The sequence below is a fragment of the Triplophysa dalaica genome, chromosome 21, assembly GCF_015846415.1.
Source record: "Triplophysa dalaica isolate WHDGS20190420 chromosome 21, ASM1584641v1, whole genome shotgun sequence".
In the NCBI taxonomy this organism is placed as follows: Eukaryota; Metazoa; Chordata; class Actinopteri; order Cypriniformes; family Nemacheilidae; genus Triplophysa; species Triplophysa dalaica.
This window is the reverse complement of record NC_079562.1, coordinates 6,040,333-6,057,618: the sequence shown is the minus strand read 5'-3', so window position 1 is coordinate 6,057,618 and position 17,286 is coordinate 6,040,333. Positions and strand designations below refer to the sequence as shown.

General features: G+C 37.1%; 3 protein-coding genes across 7 annotated transcripts; 1 reads left to right on the top strand and 2 right to left on the bottom strand.

The window, feature by feature from the left end:
* Positions 1-122: 122 nt before the first annotated feature.
* Positions 123-5,147, bottom strand: rpl22 (ribosomal protein L22). The gene is made up of 4 exons (XM_056734278.1): positions 5,085-5,147; positions 4,342-4,446; positions 4,040-4,164; positions 123-307 (listed from the first exon to the last, which is right to left on the bottom strand). The coding sequence occupies exons 1-4, from the start codon at positions 5,094-5,096 to the stop codon at positions 166-168; spliced, it is 384 nt and encodes a 127-aa protein (XP_056590256.1). The 5' UTR covers positions 5,097-5,147; the 3' UTR covers positions 123-165.
* A 68-nt stretch (positions 5,148-5,215) lies between these two features.
* rnf207a (ring finger protein 207a) lies at positions 5,216-13,847 on the top strand. 5 transcript variants are annotated; one of them, XM_056734277.1, is made up of 9 exons: positions 5,216-5,605; positions 6,059-6,240; positions 7,158-7,315; positions 11,229-11,600; positions 11,881-12,044; positions 12,393-12,578; positions 12,674-12,725; positions 12,845-12,962; positions 13,041-13,847. In XM_056734277.1, the coding sequence occupies exons 5-9, from the start codon at positions 11,928-11,930 to the stop codon at positions 13,276-13,278; spliced, it is 711 nt and encodes a 236-aa protein (XP_056590255.1). In that variant the 5' UTR covers positions 5,216-5,605; positions 6,059-6,240; positions 7,158-7,315; positions 11,229-11,600; positions 11,881-11,927; the 3' UTR covers positions 13,279-13,847. The 5 variants fall into 5 exon arrangements, 4 of the variants coding, with proteins under 4 accessions (XP_056590255.1, XP_056590254.1, XP_056590252.1 ...); XM_056734276.1 differs by having other exon boundaries at positions 11,229-12,044; positions 13,041-13,101; positions 13,193-13,847; XM_056734274.1 differs by having other exon boundaries at positions 11,229-12,044.
* Positions 13,848-14,706: 859 nt separating this feature from the next.
* On the bottom strand, positions 14,707-16,882 carry nr0b1 (nuclear receptor subfamily 0, group B, member 1). Its single transcript, XM_056734900.1, has 2 exons — positions 16,242-16,882; positions 14,707-15,620 (listed from the first exon to the last, which is right to left on the bottom strand). Exons 1-2 carry the CDS (start codon positions 16,789-16,791, stop codon positions 15,379-15,381), a joined length of 792 nt encoding a protein of 263 aa, XP_056590878.1. The 5' UTR covers positions 16,792-16,882; the 3' UTR covers positions 14,707-15,378.
* Positions 16,883-17,286: the final 404 nt, after the last annotated feature.

Here is a 17,286-nt window from a genome sequence, read left to right as displayed (position 1 = left end):
GCAGTAAAACGAATAAACGCATGCTATTGGTCTTTTATATGACAAGTACAAAATTATTCTATTTTTCTCCTAAGCAAGTCTGAATGTCAAAATCATTTAAATAAACCAGAAATAAGTGCAAATTGAGTTCTTTTGGGAATTTATTGGATCTACAAAACAGTGGATTTAATCTTCATCTTCCTCCTCCTCATCCTGGTTGATCTGGAAGTAGCGCAGTTCATAACTTTCCTTGGTGTTCGCTACAACACGCAGCCAGTCACGCAGGTTGTTCTTCTTGAGGTACTTCTTAGTAAGATACTTTAGATACCTGAGGATGACAAACACGTTTGTTTACTATTCCATTTTATTGCAATAGGTCACAAAATTTGGTGTTGCCTTTTATATTGTCTAAAACAAGGACTTGCACTACTTAAATATAACTTGAAAGGGTACCAGAAATTCAATTACAGGTTCCTACAGTCACAACAAAGTAAAATGTTATTTTAAATGTTGAAACTTCGTTACTAACATAAATTACCAGTTGGCTTCAACTTAAATATTTTAACCTAAACATTTTTTTTTCTTTAAATTGCAATTTGTTTAATGGTAATTTATATTAGTGCTATCCTATGTACTTCCATGATACAGACATAGGCCCGGTTTCACAGACACGGCTTAGGCCAGGACTATGTTAAATTAAGATATTTATATAGTTTTTTATAAAAATGCCTAAGAAGAATATATTACTGGTGAGCATCTTGAGACAGAACAATGGCACAGATATGTTTTAAGTTATTTCTGGGCAAGTTACATTCAGTTAAGACAGATCACACATGTATTTAGTCTGGGACTAGCTTTAATCCTTATCTGTGAAACCGGGCCAAAATTTAATCAAATTAAATAGTTACCATAAAAATTTTAATTGGAGCTCTAAGGCTTACAGACTGTGTAACTTCCAATATGCAAACTGGATTTAAACTGCATGCTACAGTAGGGTGGCCATACGTGACATCTTTCCAGGACATTTCCTGCACAGGATTTCATCTGCATTCTCCAGAGGTCAGTTTATTATTTTAGGTTTTATTTTGGAAAACAACAGTTACATTTCAAGGTAAGAATGACACAACAATGTTACATCTTAACCAAAATACAGGTTAATGTTTTTACTGAAATTAGACATCAATGCGACTTATGGAGGATGCAACCAAAATCCTGGGCAGGACCAGAGGTTGCGCTTGACTTTTATGGACAGACTCGTAAAAACGATCATCATCTATTATTACCCGTGACTATGTTGCAAAGTGGGGTTACGTGGCAATTAGCGTGTTCGTGACATCATCACATCAAACTTGCGTTTACTCCGTCTCGGACCTTGATACAACTGAATGCCCAATAAAGCCGTTTTAAATAATCCTGTTTTTGCCAAGTGGTTGATATCCTTAGGACAACTTGTTGACCTTGGGACAACATTTAAATCAACTAATCAAATTTCAGAAATAAGTTTACAGTTTATTTGAAATTTTATCTTCCAACCAGGATTTGGTGCTTCTATACCATTGTTTTCACTTATCATTTTAGTCTGATTTTAGGGGTAAGTTAATGTTAGGGTTGGGGTTTGGTGTAGGTTTTATTTATGAAAATGTTGTCCTTAGGTCAACAAAATATGTTGTCCTGAGGACATCAACCACTTGCAAAATCATGTTGAGCGTTTATATTTATTTATATAGCCTATTTTATGTTTCTGTTGTCAGACATAAAATAATAATTACAGACAAATGTTTGTTCATATGCCTAGTCATCAACATGAAAGGTGCTTGTAAACGGAGTTTTGAACTCACTCACACGTAAGCTGTGGTTTGGTAATGAATGTGCTGCATCTGCCACTAACTAAACAATAGGGATGGGTGATATTAAATCGTTTGCGATATACGGGTAGAAATTCCCAACACAATAAGAATTTGTCTTCCCACGGTATAAACGATAAATTCTAGTTGGTGACGTATTTCTTTGTGAGACCCATTCACAGCTCATATGTCAAGCGAAAACAGGTATAGCGGAGGGCGAACGTAAAGCTGAGAAAGAGTTTGCACTAGAAGACGAGCTCTCAATCTCGTTTAGGTTGGCACTGTATGTGCATCTGAGTTGATGTTTAGTTTCACTTTCGTTATATTTAATTTGTTTGTAAAGTATTTGTTGATAGTCAATTTGTACACCACAACATTTAGTTTGGCTAAAAATATTTAAACATTCTTTAGATGTTATGTGCGTGTGCAAAAATTGTTTAATATGACTTCTTGCCTGTTACATACAGAATGAAATGAGCGTCCCCTGCTCAGCTGCACCCAGGTGTGCTTTCATAGCACACAGCACTGCTGCCGCTTTACATACAGTACAAAATACGAGTTTGTATTACGTTATTTGAAATACGTTTATGAGCATTTTAAAGCATGGATTATTGAATTCGATTTCTTTAACCGCATTTTTCTGTTCTCTTTATGTAGCGCGAGTAATAGACCGATGCAGTATATGTTGCTGTGAAAAGAAGGTTCACTAAGTTAAAGAGAGGGTGATAGACAGATTTCCACCCAACAATAGGCTTTATACAGTTTAGGTATGACATGTTTATTGAGCTTTAGTTAAATAAATGTCTCTTTAATACAAACTTTTAAAGTCGAATGTCACTGTTATATATAATATTTACAAAAATACTGTTGGTATATTTTAAGAGCTGTTTGATTGGGGTAAGTTTTACTTTTAGATTAATATTTTTTTTCTGAGGGTCTAGACTACATGCAGCTACTATCACTTGTAGCTAAAAACTGCGATGGCGTATATCATTATCACAATATATACCAGAAATTATCGTAATTGAGTCTTCGGGCCATATCACCCATTCCTACTGAACAAAGACGCGGAGTGAGACATTTTTCCACTCACTGAAAGTTAAGGTTTATCCAAAATGACGCTAGTCGCGTTTCTGTGCGCCTTTGTGCGTATGCGTGTTCGCGACGCAAGGGTCTGTTACAGATTCATCAGCACCGTTAGCCTCCGCTGACCGTGCGCCTTTTCCCAAATGGACCAGGAATTTGTAGGTAAGCTAATGAGTGCTAAAAATTACCAACAGCCTTGAGATTTTTCCGTCAATGGCAAAAAAAATCTGTCAGATGACAGAGAATTTCGATTTCCTCTGGGCAGGACGTGTACCTTAAAAATGGAACGAATCTCCATCCTAATTTAGAATGCAATTTCAATCTAGTTTGCATATTGGAAGTTAAATGCAGTACTATGCTACAGCGCAAACTAAGTATATAATGTGTCTGCATACTTGTGATTCTATTTGTGAAAATGACAGGATATATGAGCAACTTCTTATCTACAAAACTTTTGTTATAACCTGCTACTATTAGTTTTATAATGAAACTCCTAATTTTCCAACATCTCTGCATCAGATTCAAATAAAGCTTTATTCCCAAATACGTTTACACACACAAGGAATTAGTTGTGGCTTCAGGAGCTTGCAACACAGTGTTACAGACAACAAAAGCATAGACCTAGAAAGTACCAATTATACCACTAGACTAATGTAAAACTTAGGAGTTTTAGGGTGTAAATAAGATCTTCATCTGAAAGTTAAAGCACACAAGAAACTAAATCATGTGTATTCAAAACGTACAGGTAGTATGTGCTAAAATATCACTTTATTCAACACAAATGATTCAATACCTAGCCGCATGGCAGCAAATAAACAAGATTTATCTGAATTTCTAAATAAATAAAAACCCTAAACTAAGTGTAAGAAAAACTTGATCTCAAATGGAGTTCTTCAGACCTCAAACAGAATGGCATTTAAAAAAACAACGGCAACAGCAGTAGGCCAGATGAGATGGACTACAGTTTTAGCACTGAAGAACCCTGAAATTCTCAGTGTTCCACTAGTCCAGTATTATAATTACATCTTTTATATTAAGTAATCTGTTATTTTTCAATGGTCCAAGTCTAATATGCTTGTAACCCAAGAGAAAAGCGCAGTTTCTGTCTGGACCTTCAACCTCAAACCTACCTCTTGGAGAAGGGGACCTCTGATGACACTGTGATTTTGCTCTTGTTCCTTTCAATGGAGACCACGCCACCACCCAAGTTACCAGCTTTCCCATTTACTTTGATTCGCTCCTGAAGGAACTGCTCCTGTTAAGATACAAGCATATTTCTCCATCAGATCATACTAAAACAACAGTAACAAGTTGTGAAATGTCATGCCACCTGTGCGGCAGCAGGACTGACTACACCAGAATATTATTTCATTTGAATAAATGATAAAAGCAAACAATTACATGCCTGCATGCACTTTTGAATATAACTTACAAAGTTAGCAGCATCCATGATGCCATCCTCCACAGGATGGGTGCAGTCCAGGGTAAATTTCAGGACCTGCTTTTTCTTTTTCCCACCCTTGGTCACCTGCTTTTTCTGTAAATCAATACATTTACGTTCAGATACATTGTATAGTCCATGTTCTGGGAAGAGGTACAGTATAGGAATAGACACAAATCTACGATACATTTTATTAAATGTATTGATGTCCTATGAATTAAACAAATACATATATATATATATATATCTTTTAAAAGAGAACACAGCATTGAAGGCATCTATAAATTCATTTTGAAAACTGTAACAAATGTTAAACCTTTAACGTAAGCCAAGCTAACGCTAGCTTACGTTCTTTTTGGATGAACAACCAACAAACAATGAAAAAAAATAAAGCGAGCACAATACAATCAAACTTATCCACATACATCTACATTGTTTAAGAACAAACGCGTGTGTGTGTGTGTGTATATATATATATATATATACGTGTATTTTATCGCAAAAGATGTTCGGCTAACATCACTGATTGCTACAACGTGGTTGCGAGATGAAGGCCTAGCTCGACACCTCTCATAAACAAACGCTTTTAAAAACTAGAATAATCGGAACAATCCTTCAGTAACCATTACACTCGAACTCTCACTGGTTCGAGTTTAAAACTCATGAGTTTCGACGAACCATAGAGGCCGTCAAACGATGTTTTTGTCGTTTTATTAAAGACTTCTCGTACTCACAATCGGAGCCATGGCCGACAGTTCGTCAGAAAGGAAGGGGAAGGGGGACGCATGCGCACTGAAAACTTCCCGTCTTAATCTATTCCAGATGTAATCGATGCGATCCGTTATTCTGAGGTCGATTCTTAAAATGTAATGTCTATTTTCGCAAATTATAATATATACATATATATGTATGTATTGTGCGAATTTAACAAAACATACACTTGTTTGTGGCTGAATTTATCTGGGATAATATGTAGATGACAATATTTATGGAAAGTTAGAAACAAACCATAAATCGGAGTGCCGTCCCTCGCATCAGCTCTACCTTTGGCAATGGCAAACCCTTTAGTACCAGTTTATACTCAACCCTCCCTTTATTCTCCTTTTTTGTCAAAAAGCCCAAGCATTACTGTCAGTCCGTCTGTATATTGTATTTGAGACCACAATGGTAAGGTAAACCACAAGCCCCTCCGAAAATGACAGCCATTACAATGTGTTAACTAATACTGGGGATGGACTCGACCGAAGTGGATCAGGTAAGATTCTTTACATGCATAGGAAATTTGCATAGTGTGTCAAAGTTTGAAATACAATAAATACAATACAATATAATCTTACATGCATTTTTATTAAAAGTTTACTGAAAAATAAAACATTCTGTCATTATTTTCCACCCCCACGTTGTTCAAAACCTGTATTCTGTGGACCACAAAATACGATTTTTTAAATGTTTACAGTGTCATAAAGGTTTTGAGTATCATGGGGGTCAGTAAATAATGAAATACATTTTTTATTTTTGCTAAACTATTCCTGTAAATGGAGGATCATCTTTATTTCAAAATAACTTGTTAAAATAACGGGTTCACATAAAATGGTCTGTTTTTACATAGTTTTTTACAAAAAGTGATTTCTTACTAACAGGAAAAAATGAGAAATAAATAATAATGGAATCAATTATGCTGAACTACTTTTGTCATGATGTTTTACAGATGGCCTTGTTCTCTTAAAACAACCTGTGAGATGCAGACTATGCCAGTCTCCATCCTCTAATCTGCCTCCTGTTTCATGAGCAATACCATCAGTCTTTTTAGACCGACTGCTACCACGTCTTCTGTGCCAGTTGCCTGGATGTCGGTGCCAATAATTATCGCCTCTATTGCCCCCTCTATGGGTAAGTAAAAAAATCACATATTTGTATGTAAAACATTTTCAACATTTAAACATACATAGTTTTGTGGGGTAAAAACAGGGAAGTGAGGTCCCTGATATCGCATTTAAAAGCAACATAGGATAGTTGCAATCGGGACAGCTGCAAAACAACCCCGATGTTCTGATTTTAGCTCCACAAAAAGCTCCTCACATGGTGGTCTCTGATCACTTCCCTGCATTGTGATGTGCATTTTGGCATGGGTTTCTAGGTTGCATTGATCCCACAGTTTACAGTAATTACAAGCAATCTGGTGCTGACCTAGTTTGTCTTGTGAAGAGGTGACTCAGAGATATGCTACTTTTTTATTTATTTACATTGTGTAAAGCATGCCAACCTGAAATGACCTTTTTTAATACATGGAGCCTGATGTTTTCCAAAACCACAGACTGTGGATTTCATAGCCATAGATGGTTTAGATTAACAATGGATATGACAAGTAGTAGGTCCATAATAAGTAGCTGGTGGTTGATTATTGTCAGTCACTTGCTGTATCCATGTGTCATTTCTACTATTGTCAGTCTATTACTGTAGATGAGCACTTTTATTGAAACATTTTTTTCATCGAAATAATAAATCATGTGCATTTTGTGATTTGTTTTGCATTTCGAAAACTGTATTTATATGTTATGATTTTAAGTAAGCCACATCAAATTTCTGACAATGAAGCTTGTATGATCCACCCCTTCAAGCAGTATAATCTAGGAACTGAATACTTTGGTGCTAACACTGGCACATAAAAGCTGTTTTATAATGAAAACCAGATCAATGTGAGCATTGCGTGAGGGGTGGCATATTTGAGTCATTGTGTCACACACAGTGCGGTCCAGAGTTTTGGACTACATTCAGAAATCTGTGATTTTTCATTTGGACCATTAAAGGTGCAGTCGCTCTTGCTGTCACTCGGGGGCTGATAAGACACAGCGTCAGTCGATGTAGGAACCAGGACCCAGAGTGCTGGGAGCACGTGGCTTTTGTGCCCGGCAGCTAATCGATGTCGGCTGATGTCAACAGCGTTATCTGCCAGGCCATTTCCCAGGTGACGTTGATCCTGGATCGGTACCTCGTCACAATGTTCATTGAAAAAAGAAAATTGGGTCCAGTCTAATTACAGCAGTTTTTTCCTCTTTGATCAGCTAATACAAATAATTAAAAAAAGATAACAAAGACAAAATAAATTAAACCTCAAAAGTTCAAAATTTGTAAAGAGAGAACCACATTTAGATTATAGAATATAATTAAAATTGAAAATATATATATATATATATATATATATATATATATATATATATATATATATGTATATATGTATACTGTACAATGTGATATATTGCCATCATAATGGAAGGTTATTAAATAATTATGCAAACCAGCATTAAAGAAGCATGAATGGAAATGTTTCCTGCATGCCCTTTGGTGGTAAAGAGGACTAATGTACTTCCTCCGGAAGAACACTTGCTTAATTCGAGTGTGCAGGATGCTGGGACAATGCACTATAGTGTAATACCTGCAGCCAGCCACTGTATGGAATGTACAGAGAGCTCAAACAAATCCAACATGTTTGCCTGGATTATATTGTGTCTCTTGCTAAATGCACCAAACAGAGTCACTGCAAATACTGTAAGTTTTGCTTATATATCTCTCCAAATATAATTAAACACATGCCATGAAAAGCTATCCATCAAATTTTCAACAGAAAAAAATCCATGCTGTGCATCAAGTGTTTTCAAACCATGCAACTGTATGACTTCTTAAACATTTACGTATACTGAGAAACGAATCTTGGCAATGACATGCATGTTTACTGAAACAGCGAGAGCCGCACCCATTTGATTGAAATGGATGTTAAATATTGGAACAAGATGTTCTGGCAAGCAACAGAACCTGATCTGTAAAGCGTGAACTTAATTGATTTACAGTCTGCTTTATATCGGCTTATATTTCTCATTTTACAAAATGTGAGCTTAAAATACATTTATTAATAATATTTATTATTGTTATTGTTTATAATGAAAGCTTCCGTTGAAGAAAGTGTGTACTATTTAAAACAGAACTGGATGTAAAGTTCTTATTAAAGCTAATAGACTGTCTGGTCTATACTTGGCACAATGCTTGAAAATAAGCAAACCTTAACCTGTGCTAACTTATGTTGTCCTGTAGGTAGTAAAAGAGTCACAGACATCCGCTTGCCTTCTGCTAAAGGCCATGATGGGTGAAGTGATTAATAACATTAATAACAAGTGCTACTTGTGATCTCTTCAAGCCACCAGTTGGGGGCACACTGAGACCACATTAGAGATTAATGGACCTCATAAACTCCAAGGCTGAACTCTTTACAATCATGCACTGTCCTGAAGACACAATTTGTGTTCTTCACTCAAAAACAGGCTTAATATGTGCTCGAGACGTGTCCTTCGAGACTCACATTTAGAAATCACTGTCGTCTTTGCTGTAATATTTGAATGTTCAAGTTATTATATTGAAAATTTTATGCAATGTCCTATTTGTTTTTGCTCCAAGACTTGCATAGAATAAATAGGATGACTTTTCTGAAGATGTGAGATTAGCTACGTGAATATGATTTTTTTTGACAGTTTCTATGCATGACCTTTAGCAGAGCCTAGATCTGTGACGAGTCCTGTAAGCGGTCCAGTTATTTGTTTAGCATTGTTCTGCTGTTCTCTTTCCCATTATTGCCTGGAAGCTAGCTATGTCTTCAAGGAATTAAGCTATTTATGTCAGGCTGCAATCTAGGACTCGTACTGTATGCGTGTGTTGTCAGGGACACCCAAGCAGACAAAGGACGAAATATACAAATCTGAATGCGATTTCAAAACACTGCAAGAAACAATCCATATGCACTGTGTATATGTTCACATTGCAATTTAGCAATATCTTGCTGGGATCTTATCTGCATACTCAGCATGAAGAGACTTAGGCTCTTAGGGCACAGCTGGCACATTTGTCTATATGCCCATGCCACAGGTATAGAATAGTTTACAATAAAAATGATTATTGACTCAATTTCTTCAATTTCTCCAAACAGTATGACTTTCTTTCCTCTATGGAATACAAAAGATGGTTTGCTGACAGTTTTGGGTTCTATTTTTTTCATAAAGTGACGGGTACAATTAAGCTTCAAAGGTGAACAAAAGAGATCTGTTATCTTTTCGGAATGGCTACTTGAAATTGCAATGTTGGAAAGCAGCTTTGCAAAAAATACTCTTCAGAACAGACAGCAGAGACATAATAAAAACAGATGTATACAAATAAGGATAAACATATCTTATAAAAATTATGAAATTATTATATAATGCTGAAATATAATGCATCACAATGTTGTGATATTTCTACATACACAACTACATAGATTATATCTGGGTCCTCTGTAAAAAATTGACAAAACATTCTCCCAACTAATGTAAACAAAGTATTAATGTAATAATTTATTTAAATTCAACATGTTTAGTTTTGTTGACCTCACTCAGATTTCCTTCCAACAAATCATTCTTTGTAAATGAGAATAATTTACGTGCAATATATAGCACAATAGTTCACGCTACAAGAGTATACAGTACATTTGTATAGACTAATATAAAGGTGATATTCCAATGATATTCAACCAAATGTCCCAAACAGAGACACTGTTGTTGTTTTGTGAGTTTCTGTATTGCAGCACAGCATGTATTGAACTTTGCAACTGTAGGGTTATTAAGGGGCTCTATGACCAGGTCTCGACACCAGACAGCAGGAAGGAGACTGTGGTTTTACTCAGCCACTTGTTAAGCTCCTAACCAGAGAAACATTTATGTAACCCATCCAAACCATTCACCAGGTGGCAACTGTCCGATTATAGTCGGAGTAAGTCCTGTGCCAGGTGCCGAGGTGACATCAGCATGCAGAGGGAGATGGGACGCAGACTTCCTGGAAAACTCTTATTTCAGGAGATGGGCTCATAGAGTTATGCCACTGACTGCACAGCTTTAGAGCCTTATTCATGATATAGCGTCATGCGTTCATGTCAGTCTTGTCTTTTAGCCTGTAGTGAGACGGAATAGTGCAGCTTGATGGGAACCTGATCCCAGATCAACACCCAGTACCTTTTAGGGCTTTGGGGAGATATTCACAAAGCACTCTGGTGGTCTACTGTCAGTTTGTATGATCTAAATGTATATGGAGAGTGCATGTGAAAGGAATCTGATGCTAGACAGGCTTTATATAATCCACACATTTTTCAGTGTCGTGGAAAGCTAGCTTGTGTTAGAGCTCCTGTTACTGGGTTTTAGAATGAACGAATATAAGGCTTTTAAAAGCACTTTTCCAAGAAACTGAAGGAGCAATTGAAGTGAAGGAATATTGGTGCAGTGTGGATCAAGAACAGCTGTACAGTTCAGTTGTGAACATGTCATGTGCATTAGCATTGGTACACCATTGTAGTCTATAGTGGCCAATAACTATTTGGTTGCAAGCATTCTTTCAAATATCTTTCTCTGTGTTTATCAGAGCAAATACATGTATTAAAATTTACCCACCCTCAAATGTAACAATTTGAGGGTGAGTAAATGAATATTGAATTTTCTTTTTTGATGAACTGTTCCTTTAAGTGACCATATATTGCAGAACATCAGTATGTTGCGTCCTAATCCTTCTGGCCTGTTACCACGATTAAAAGTTTCCACACAGGCACCGCAGAACCCGTCCTCACCTCTTCTGTAAAGTTACCATGATGCCATCGAATTATTGCATTAATTTTACTTGTCATGGAACGACAAACCACCTGCTCTTCACATTTTCATATGAGACTCCTCAGTATGGCCTCTACGCAGCATGTTCAAGGCGATAAGAGATCAAGATGGATTTAACCATTTCCCCATGGCGACCTCTATATGGGCTTCACAAACCTACCGAAAGGTAGGTTTGACAACTTTCAACATCAATTATCCTTTCGGTAGGTTTGTGAAGCCCTCCACCAAACGCACTGGACCCCCGTGGGCCACCTGCACAACCCCGTCCCCGTGCAAACAGACTTGGAGGATTGGAGGTCCAGACATCTCTCACAATTTTTCACAGAACTTCAGGGAAGCTCCTGGAATTCAGCTCACAACAACAAGGTCACACAAATGCAGGAGAGCAGGATGTTCCATGAAACTGATGTCAGCCCTGGTGCCAGTATCTTAAATTGGTCAAAAGTTAGGGGGCGGGGTCACTTGTCGCTTGGCTCTTAGAACATGCAGTGTTTGAGGAGCACAGTGTCCCGACTCACTTGAGAGACAGTCCATGTGTTTGAGCCCTGGAAGAGATATCAAAGGATCTTCGAAACTAAGGTAACTCTTTGTTATCTTGACGTTTAGTAACAAGATAGGAATAAAAGCTTTTGGTTAAGATCAAATGATCCAAATGTTGCATTTCAGTGCCCTTTTAATTCTAGTATATTATGACGGTCAAGGTTATGGAGCTAGAAAATGTATCAGTGTATTATGTATCAATGTCAGGGTTCATTTTTGTTTAGAATAGGACTTTTTAAATGTCAGTGCACCTCAGATATGTGTTTTCAGATTTTCAGATTTAAACGTTTTTTTGCATTCTTCTCTATCCCCTTCAAAGGTTGCAGTCTCTGTTCTCTATTGTGCCCGTTCCCTCCTCTCAGTGACATGCCATTAGGCCGCAGGTCCACATCTCTCAGACACATTTGCACCAAGGTGCTGCTGGCTGAGGGTAGAGAGTCACCGTTCACCGAACACTGTCGAGACTTTGAGAAAATTTACGGGGTGTGAATCGATCCTCATTTAATAATAACTGCAGCAACTAAGACTTTTAAATGTGTGTGTGTGTTTTAAGAAAACCCATGAAAAATAGAGGGCTGCTGTGAAAGCTGATCATTGTTGTGCTCTATAAGAGAAGTCAATCTTTCAAATAATCCTGTTTGTACTTCATTACTCATCCACTGTTTCCAGATACTGCTGTATATTTTGTGACCTTTGCAAGCAAGATAATCAATTGTTTTCTCATTCCACACACACACGTGCACCTAACAAATCTTGTATTTGGAATCTCATCATGAAATAACAACGCATAATGCATTCATTTATTAATTCCATGCTTTTTTCATGAGCCAGGTTCTGCAGACAGAGGTCCAAAAGCTGAAGGATGAGGTTCAGGAGATGCACAGAGACCTCACGATGCATCATTCGCTCATTACCACAGACACCATGGATAGCATCCTCCAAATGTCTCTGCTCATTGACCAACAGATTGCATCTCTGTATTCTACCGCGCAGACCCAGAGGGCTGTATTTGAGGAGGTAAGGATCTGATCATTTACAATTCCACGAATTAACTTACCCCATTATTCTTCAAAACAGAGCAGCACCTTAAAATGTTCTGGTTGTGTTTTTAGCTATGGGATATGACATTTCAAAGAGTCAACAGTGAGCAGGAGATCTATGAAGGTGAGAAAAATCCCAAGTCTGTTCTGCCTCGGGGCTTATTTTTGCTCATACATTTATGCAATGTCTGTTAAGCTTTCTCCTTCCACTCATTAGTGCACTAATTAGGTTAATGATTACAGCACAGCTTCATGACCTTCTGCAGTTAAGGCAGGAAAACGCATACTTGACAGCCATCGCACGACAGATTGGACCCTACATCTTATCAATAACAAAAGTTAAAGAGCGCCTGGAACACAGGTTGTTTTAAAATTGTGAAATTGTATAAATTTGAACAGGCATGCAATCTGAGATTTTTTTGTTGCTGTATGCACACAGATTACAAAAGCCCCACAGTCCTGATGATGATTGCATGGACACTATAAAGATAAAAAATGTGGTACAGTATATATCAAACATTGTGACTCTGAACAAAGCTTTTGCTTTATGTTTACATAAAGGTTATGAAATGTCCTGTGTTTTTCTACCAGTATCAATAAGAAGAGGTGCTCAGCAGTCAGGTACAGATGGATCTGTTATTCTACAGCCTGGAGAGACGTTAAAAAAAGAGCATTGACTACTGCTGGCATAGAGAGACGCAAAATAATTTAGAGACCTCCTGCTGCAAAGAGCTGCATGTTTGGACAATTATGAACATTGACAGCAAACACGGCATGCGCCAGCACATGAACTTGGAGCAACAAGTTGCTAAAAGATAATAAGGACGTGGATCGTGTTAAAGGGATAGTGCACCCCTATGTCATTTCAAACCTGTATGACTTTCTTTTTCTGCGTAACACAAATAATATCTTGAAGAATGTTGTAAACCAAACACCATTGACTTCCATTTTATGGACACAAAACCACTGAGACATTTCTCAAAATATCTTTTCTGTTTCAAAGTAAGACGAGTTATAAACAGGTTTTGTACAAGATGATGGTGGATAAAGGTGAATGATCCCTTTAAAAGCATTTTAAGTGTGTGATACCAAATGGACCTTAGCACAGACAGATCAAGTGGATCAAATGGCTCATAAACTTGGTTATTTTAGATAGAACTGCTATTGTTTTGATTTGGATTATGAACTGTAATGAGAGTAAATTGTAAATATAATATAAAAAGTCATGATAAAATAAAAACCTATGAAAAAATTATTTTATATTGCGTGTGTTTAACTAAAACACTGGTTTACTGGCTATGGGTGTTCAATATGAACATCCTCAGTGAGAACAAATAATCATAACTAAATAAGAGCTGAAACCATTTCATTTCAAAGGTAACAGATTTTTTAACCCTCATTTTAGCACATTTTGTTGATGCTTACTTTAGAACGTTACTCCAAATAAACTTATATTCTTCTGTCAGCTAACCGATTAAATTGTACATATCCCAAGTGGGATGGGCTTGTCATGATACTACTCCATGCACTGATTATGCTATTAACAACTACCTTATGTGTAAAAAAATGAAAACAGGGACGTGAGTTTACAGTACTAGAATTTGTAAAGATTTTTTAAAAGTTGGCCCATTTGTACGAGTTTGAGTATGAGTACGATGTGAGCCATACAAAAGTAACAATTAATAAATAAAAAACAGTAACAAAGCCCACCTCTTAACTTAATGATCACGGTGAGAAAGCAGATCATTCTGCAACGTACGACTGACATCGTACAAATTCATACGAATTAGAAATCTTGCAAAATTAGATTTCCTGTGCTTGAATATCTGTGGTACAGATGATGAGAAATGGTGTCACTTTGACCCTCATGAATCAGAAATGCATTAACAATAATACATTTGATGAAAGTATACATGGGATTGGGGGATTCAGGCCTATGTCTCAACAGTCATATATCATCTCGCCTCACTGTTTTTAAAAGGACTTTGTAAATACACACAAAGTGCTTAGTTATTGTAACTTATTGCCACTACCATACTGAGGTGAAAGAGGTTAAAGTTCTCCACGTCTCTCTCCATGTCAGAAATATTGTCACCATTAGAGTGTTACTTATTATTTACTTTTATTTTCATTATTGTGTCTCTTTGTGCTTTGATCTGTAATCACACTGACATTTTGTTTATCGAAATACATGTTATTATGATGCAAAAAATACATAACTGTCTATAACGTCGTGGAAAATCATTAAGGAGTGTCCCCACTGTTCCATAATATCATTGCATAAGGTGACAAAAATGTACAATGATTTGTAATATAGGCCTAGGTAACACTTTATAGTAACTTTCAGTAACTACCCTAACATCCATTATGACATGGTTAACAGATAAGTTCATATCCATTGTGTTAGAAATGTAAAGAAACGTGATAATATATTACGATTTTATATTTACATTAAATATACATTGCATTGTAAACATTATACTCAACACATTCATTTCGGTTACAGACTGTTATTGTAAAGTGTCACCCATGAAAACATTCATCGAGGGCTGCACGATGTCACAAAGAAAAGCAAATAAACAAGCAAGCCACAAGTAAACAAACAAACTTAAGTAAACAAAGTTCTTTCCCCAAAATGGAAAAACGTCATCATCAACTTTGGATTCAGCGATGAGTTCAACTCAGAGGCAAAGAGAGAGAGAGAGATCTTATAGAACGTACAAAAATAGCATGTGTAAAATATCAGTCATTTTCAAAGTCTGTCCACTGTGACCGTTTTATTTTCCATAAAACATCTCAAGAAGAAGTTCCTCCATGTTTACTGCTCCGATGACCGGTTTGAAGAACAGACCGGCCACCACGTTGGCGTTGATGGATCTGAGCATGGAGAGCGCGAGGAAGAGTTTAGCGAATCTTGCGCTGTCTCCGCGGTGAATCATCTTCACGTATTCATTGAGCGCCTGGTTCGCCTCGCTCTGCAGAGCCTGGATGTAATGTTGACACTGTAGCCCTGCAACATCTGGAAGAGAAAGAGAGACAGAAAAAACTTAGCCTTCAGTATAGTAGATGATCTGCTCATATCTTAAAGAAAGATAGGAAAACACCATTAAAGAAACACACTTTTATCATGTCATCATACAGTTTTAAATATTTCAAAACACTTTTTGTCACATGTGTTATACAGAGATCTCAGCATAAATAAAATGATGTCTTTGTTGTTCAAATATCCTATTAGGCTATACATTTGTTTACAAATGGACATTATTTATATACTTGTTCGACGAAGAAGCTAGCCTATTTTAAAGTTACGACTTGATCTGTTTATTATGAAAATCACAATGCTTCCCGTTAACATTAACAAAACACCATTATTATGTATAAATACTAATATGATTATAGGCTATTAATGTTTTAAAGAAACTACTTGTTTACCGACGAGCATATGTTAACCTTTAATATTAACAAATACATAATATGGGTATTATTAAAAAGTTCGATATTGTAACTATTTTCAAGTTAATATAATATAAAAAGTTAATATTAAATGTGTTAAATGTGCTTTGGATAAAAGTGTCTGCCAAATGACTAAATTAATATAATATCGTGTCGTCATTCATTTATGACTAAAAGCATGACTTACCTGGGTTGAACAGTATCGCTCCTTTCAGATACGCGTACTCCTTCGTACTTATATCAAGTCCCCAGCATTTCCTCAGAAACATTTTAATACCCTGCACATCTGTCAACGCCACCCCGCCATTACTCTGGTTCTCCAGCTTGTCCTGTCCGCTTGTTAAAATCCGCTGTAACATACTCGGTTCTGGCGTCTCCGAAGTCTCAAAGTCTACCCTGTCCTGCGCCATCCCGAGCACCAGCAGTGGCGCCCAGCCGCTGCGCACCAGCGTGTGCTGGTCATCCACGGGCAGCTCCCGAAAACACGGTACGTTCTTCACGAACTTCAGGGTCTTCACCAAAACAGCGGAGGCTGCTTTGCATGTGGTTTGAGGGGAGCGCAAGGAGACCTTCCTCTTGGATCCGCACGCGCAAGCGCGCATGGAGACGGCGAGCCTCGGGGTCCTCGGCTGGTTCCCAAGTTGCGCAGACTGACTGTCGTTCTTTAAAATGCTGTACAAAATACTGTTTTGTCTTCTTTCGCTGCTGCAGTGACAGCTGCTGTCAAAGTAAGCCATGCTGTTGGTGCTGTGGAGAGTTATGTTTCGTTGATGAAACCGGGATGAGCTTTACGCGTAGAGATGTCCATGCAAGGCTGAGATCCGCGTGTTGTCATCCACCCAAATGGCCAATAGTTTAGAGTTTTTTAAGAGCACTGGACGCCTCCCACTGTTAGTTTTTTGCTGATGCGCACATAGGGGGCGCTACAGCCCATTTACGTACAGTTTATTTATTTAGCAAATGCTTTTATCCGAATCGACTTGAAATGAAGGAGCAATTAACATTGATATATTTATTGTCAAACAGTACATTCTAATACCAGTAAGTATTTTATAGTCATACATTACATAATACTATTGAAATATATATTGAGTGTTATTCCAGTGATGAATGTTTTGAATGTTGCTTTGGATAAATGTGTCTTTTCTTTAGACATTTAAATGTGTTTAGATCATTGAGTAACATTTATATATTTATACATGGTAGTAATCTTGGTCGTAATGAAATAAGAT

Coding starts and splice junctions, on each gene's coding strand:
- rnf207a (XM_056734275.1), top strand. CDS start 11,739: ATGTATCAGTGTATTATGTATCAATGTCAGGGTTCATTTTTGTTTAGA. Junction 12,045..12,392: donor ACTTTGAGAAAATTTACGGG/GTGTGAATCGAT, acceptor TTCATGAGCCAG/GTTCTGCAGACAGAGGTCCA. Junction 12,726..12,844: donor TGAGCAGGAGATCTATGAAG/GTGAGAAAAATC, acceptor TAATGATTACAG/CACAGCTTCATGACCTTCTG.
- nr0b1 (XM_056734900.1), bottom strand. CDS start 16,791: ATGGCTTACTTTGACAGCAGCTGTCACTGCAGCAGCGAAAGAAGACAA. Junction 15,621..16,241: donor AGCGATACTGTTCAACCCAG/GTAAGTCATGCT, acceptor TTTCTCTTCCAG/ATGTTGCAGGGCTACAGTGT.
- rpl22 (XM_056734278.1), bottom strand. Junction 4,165..4,341: donor TCATGGATGCTGCTAACTTT/GTAAGTTATATT, acceptor GTATCTTAACAG/GAGCAGTTCCTTCAGGAGCG. Junction 308..4,039: donor GAGGTCCCCTTCTCCAAGAG/GTAGGTTTGAGG, acceptor TGTCATCCTCAG/GTATCTAAAGTATCTTACTA.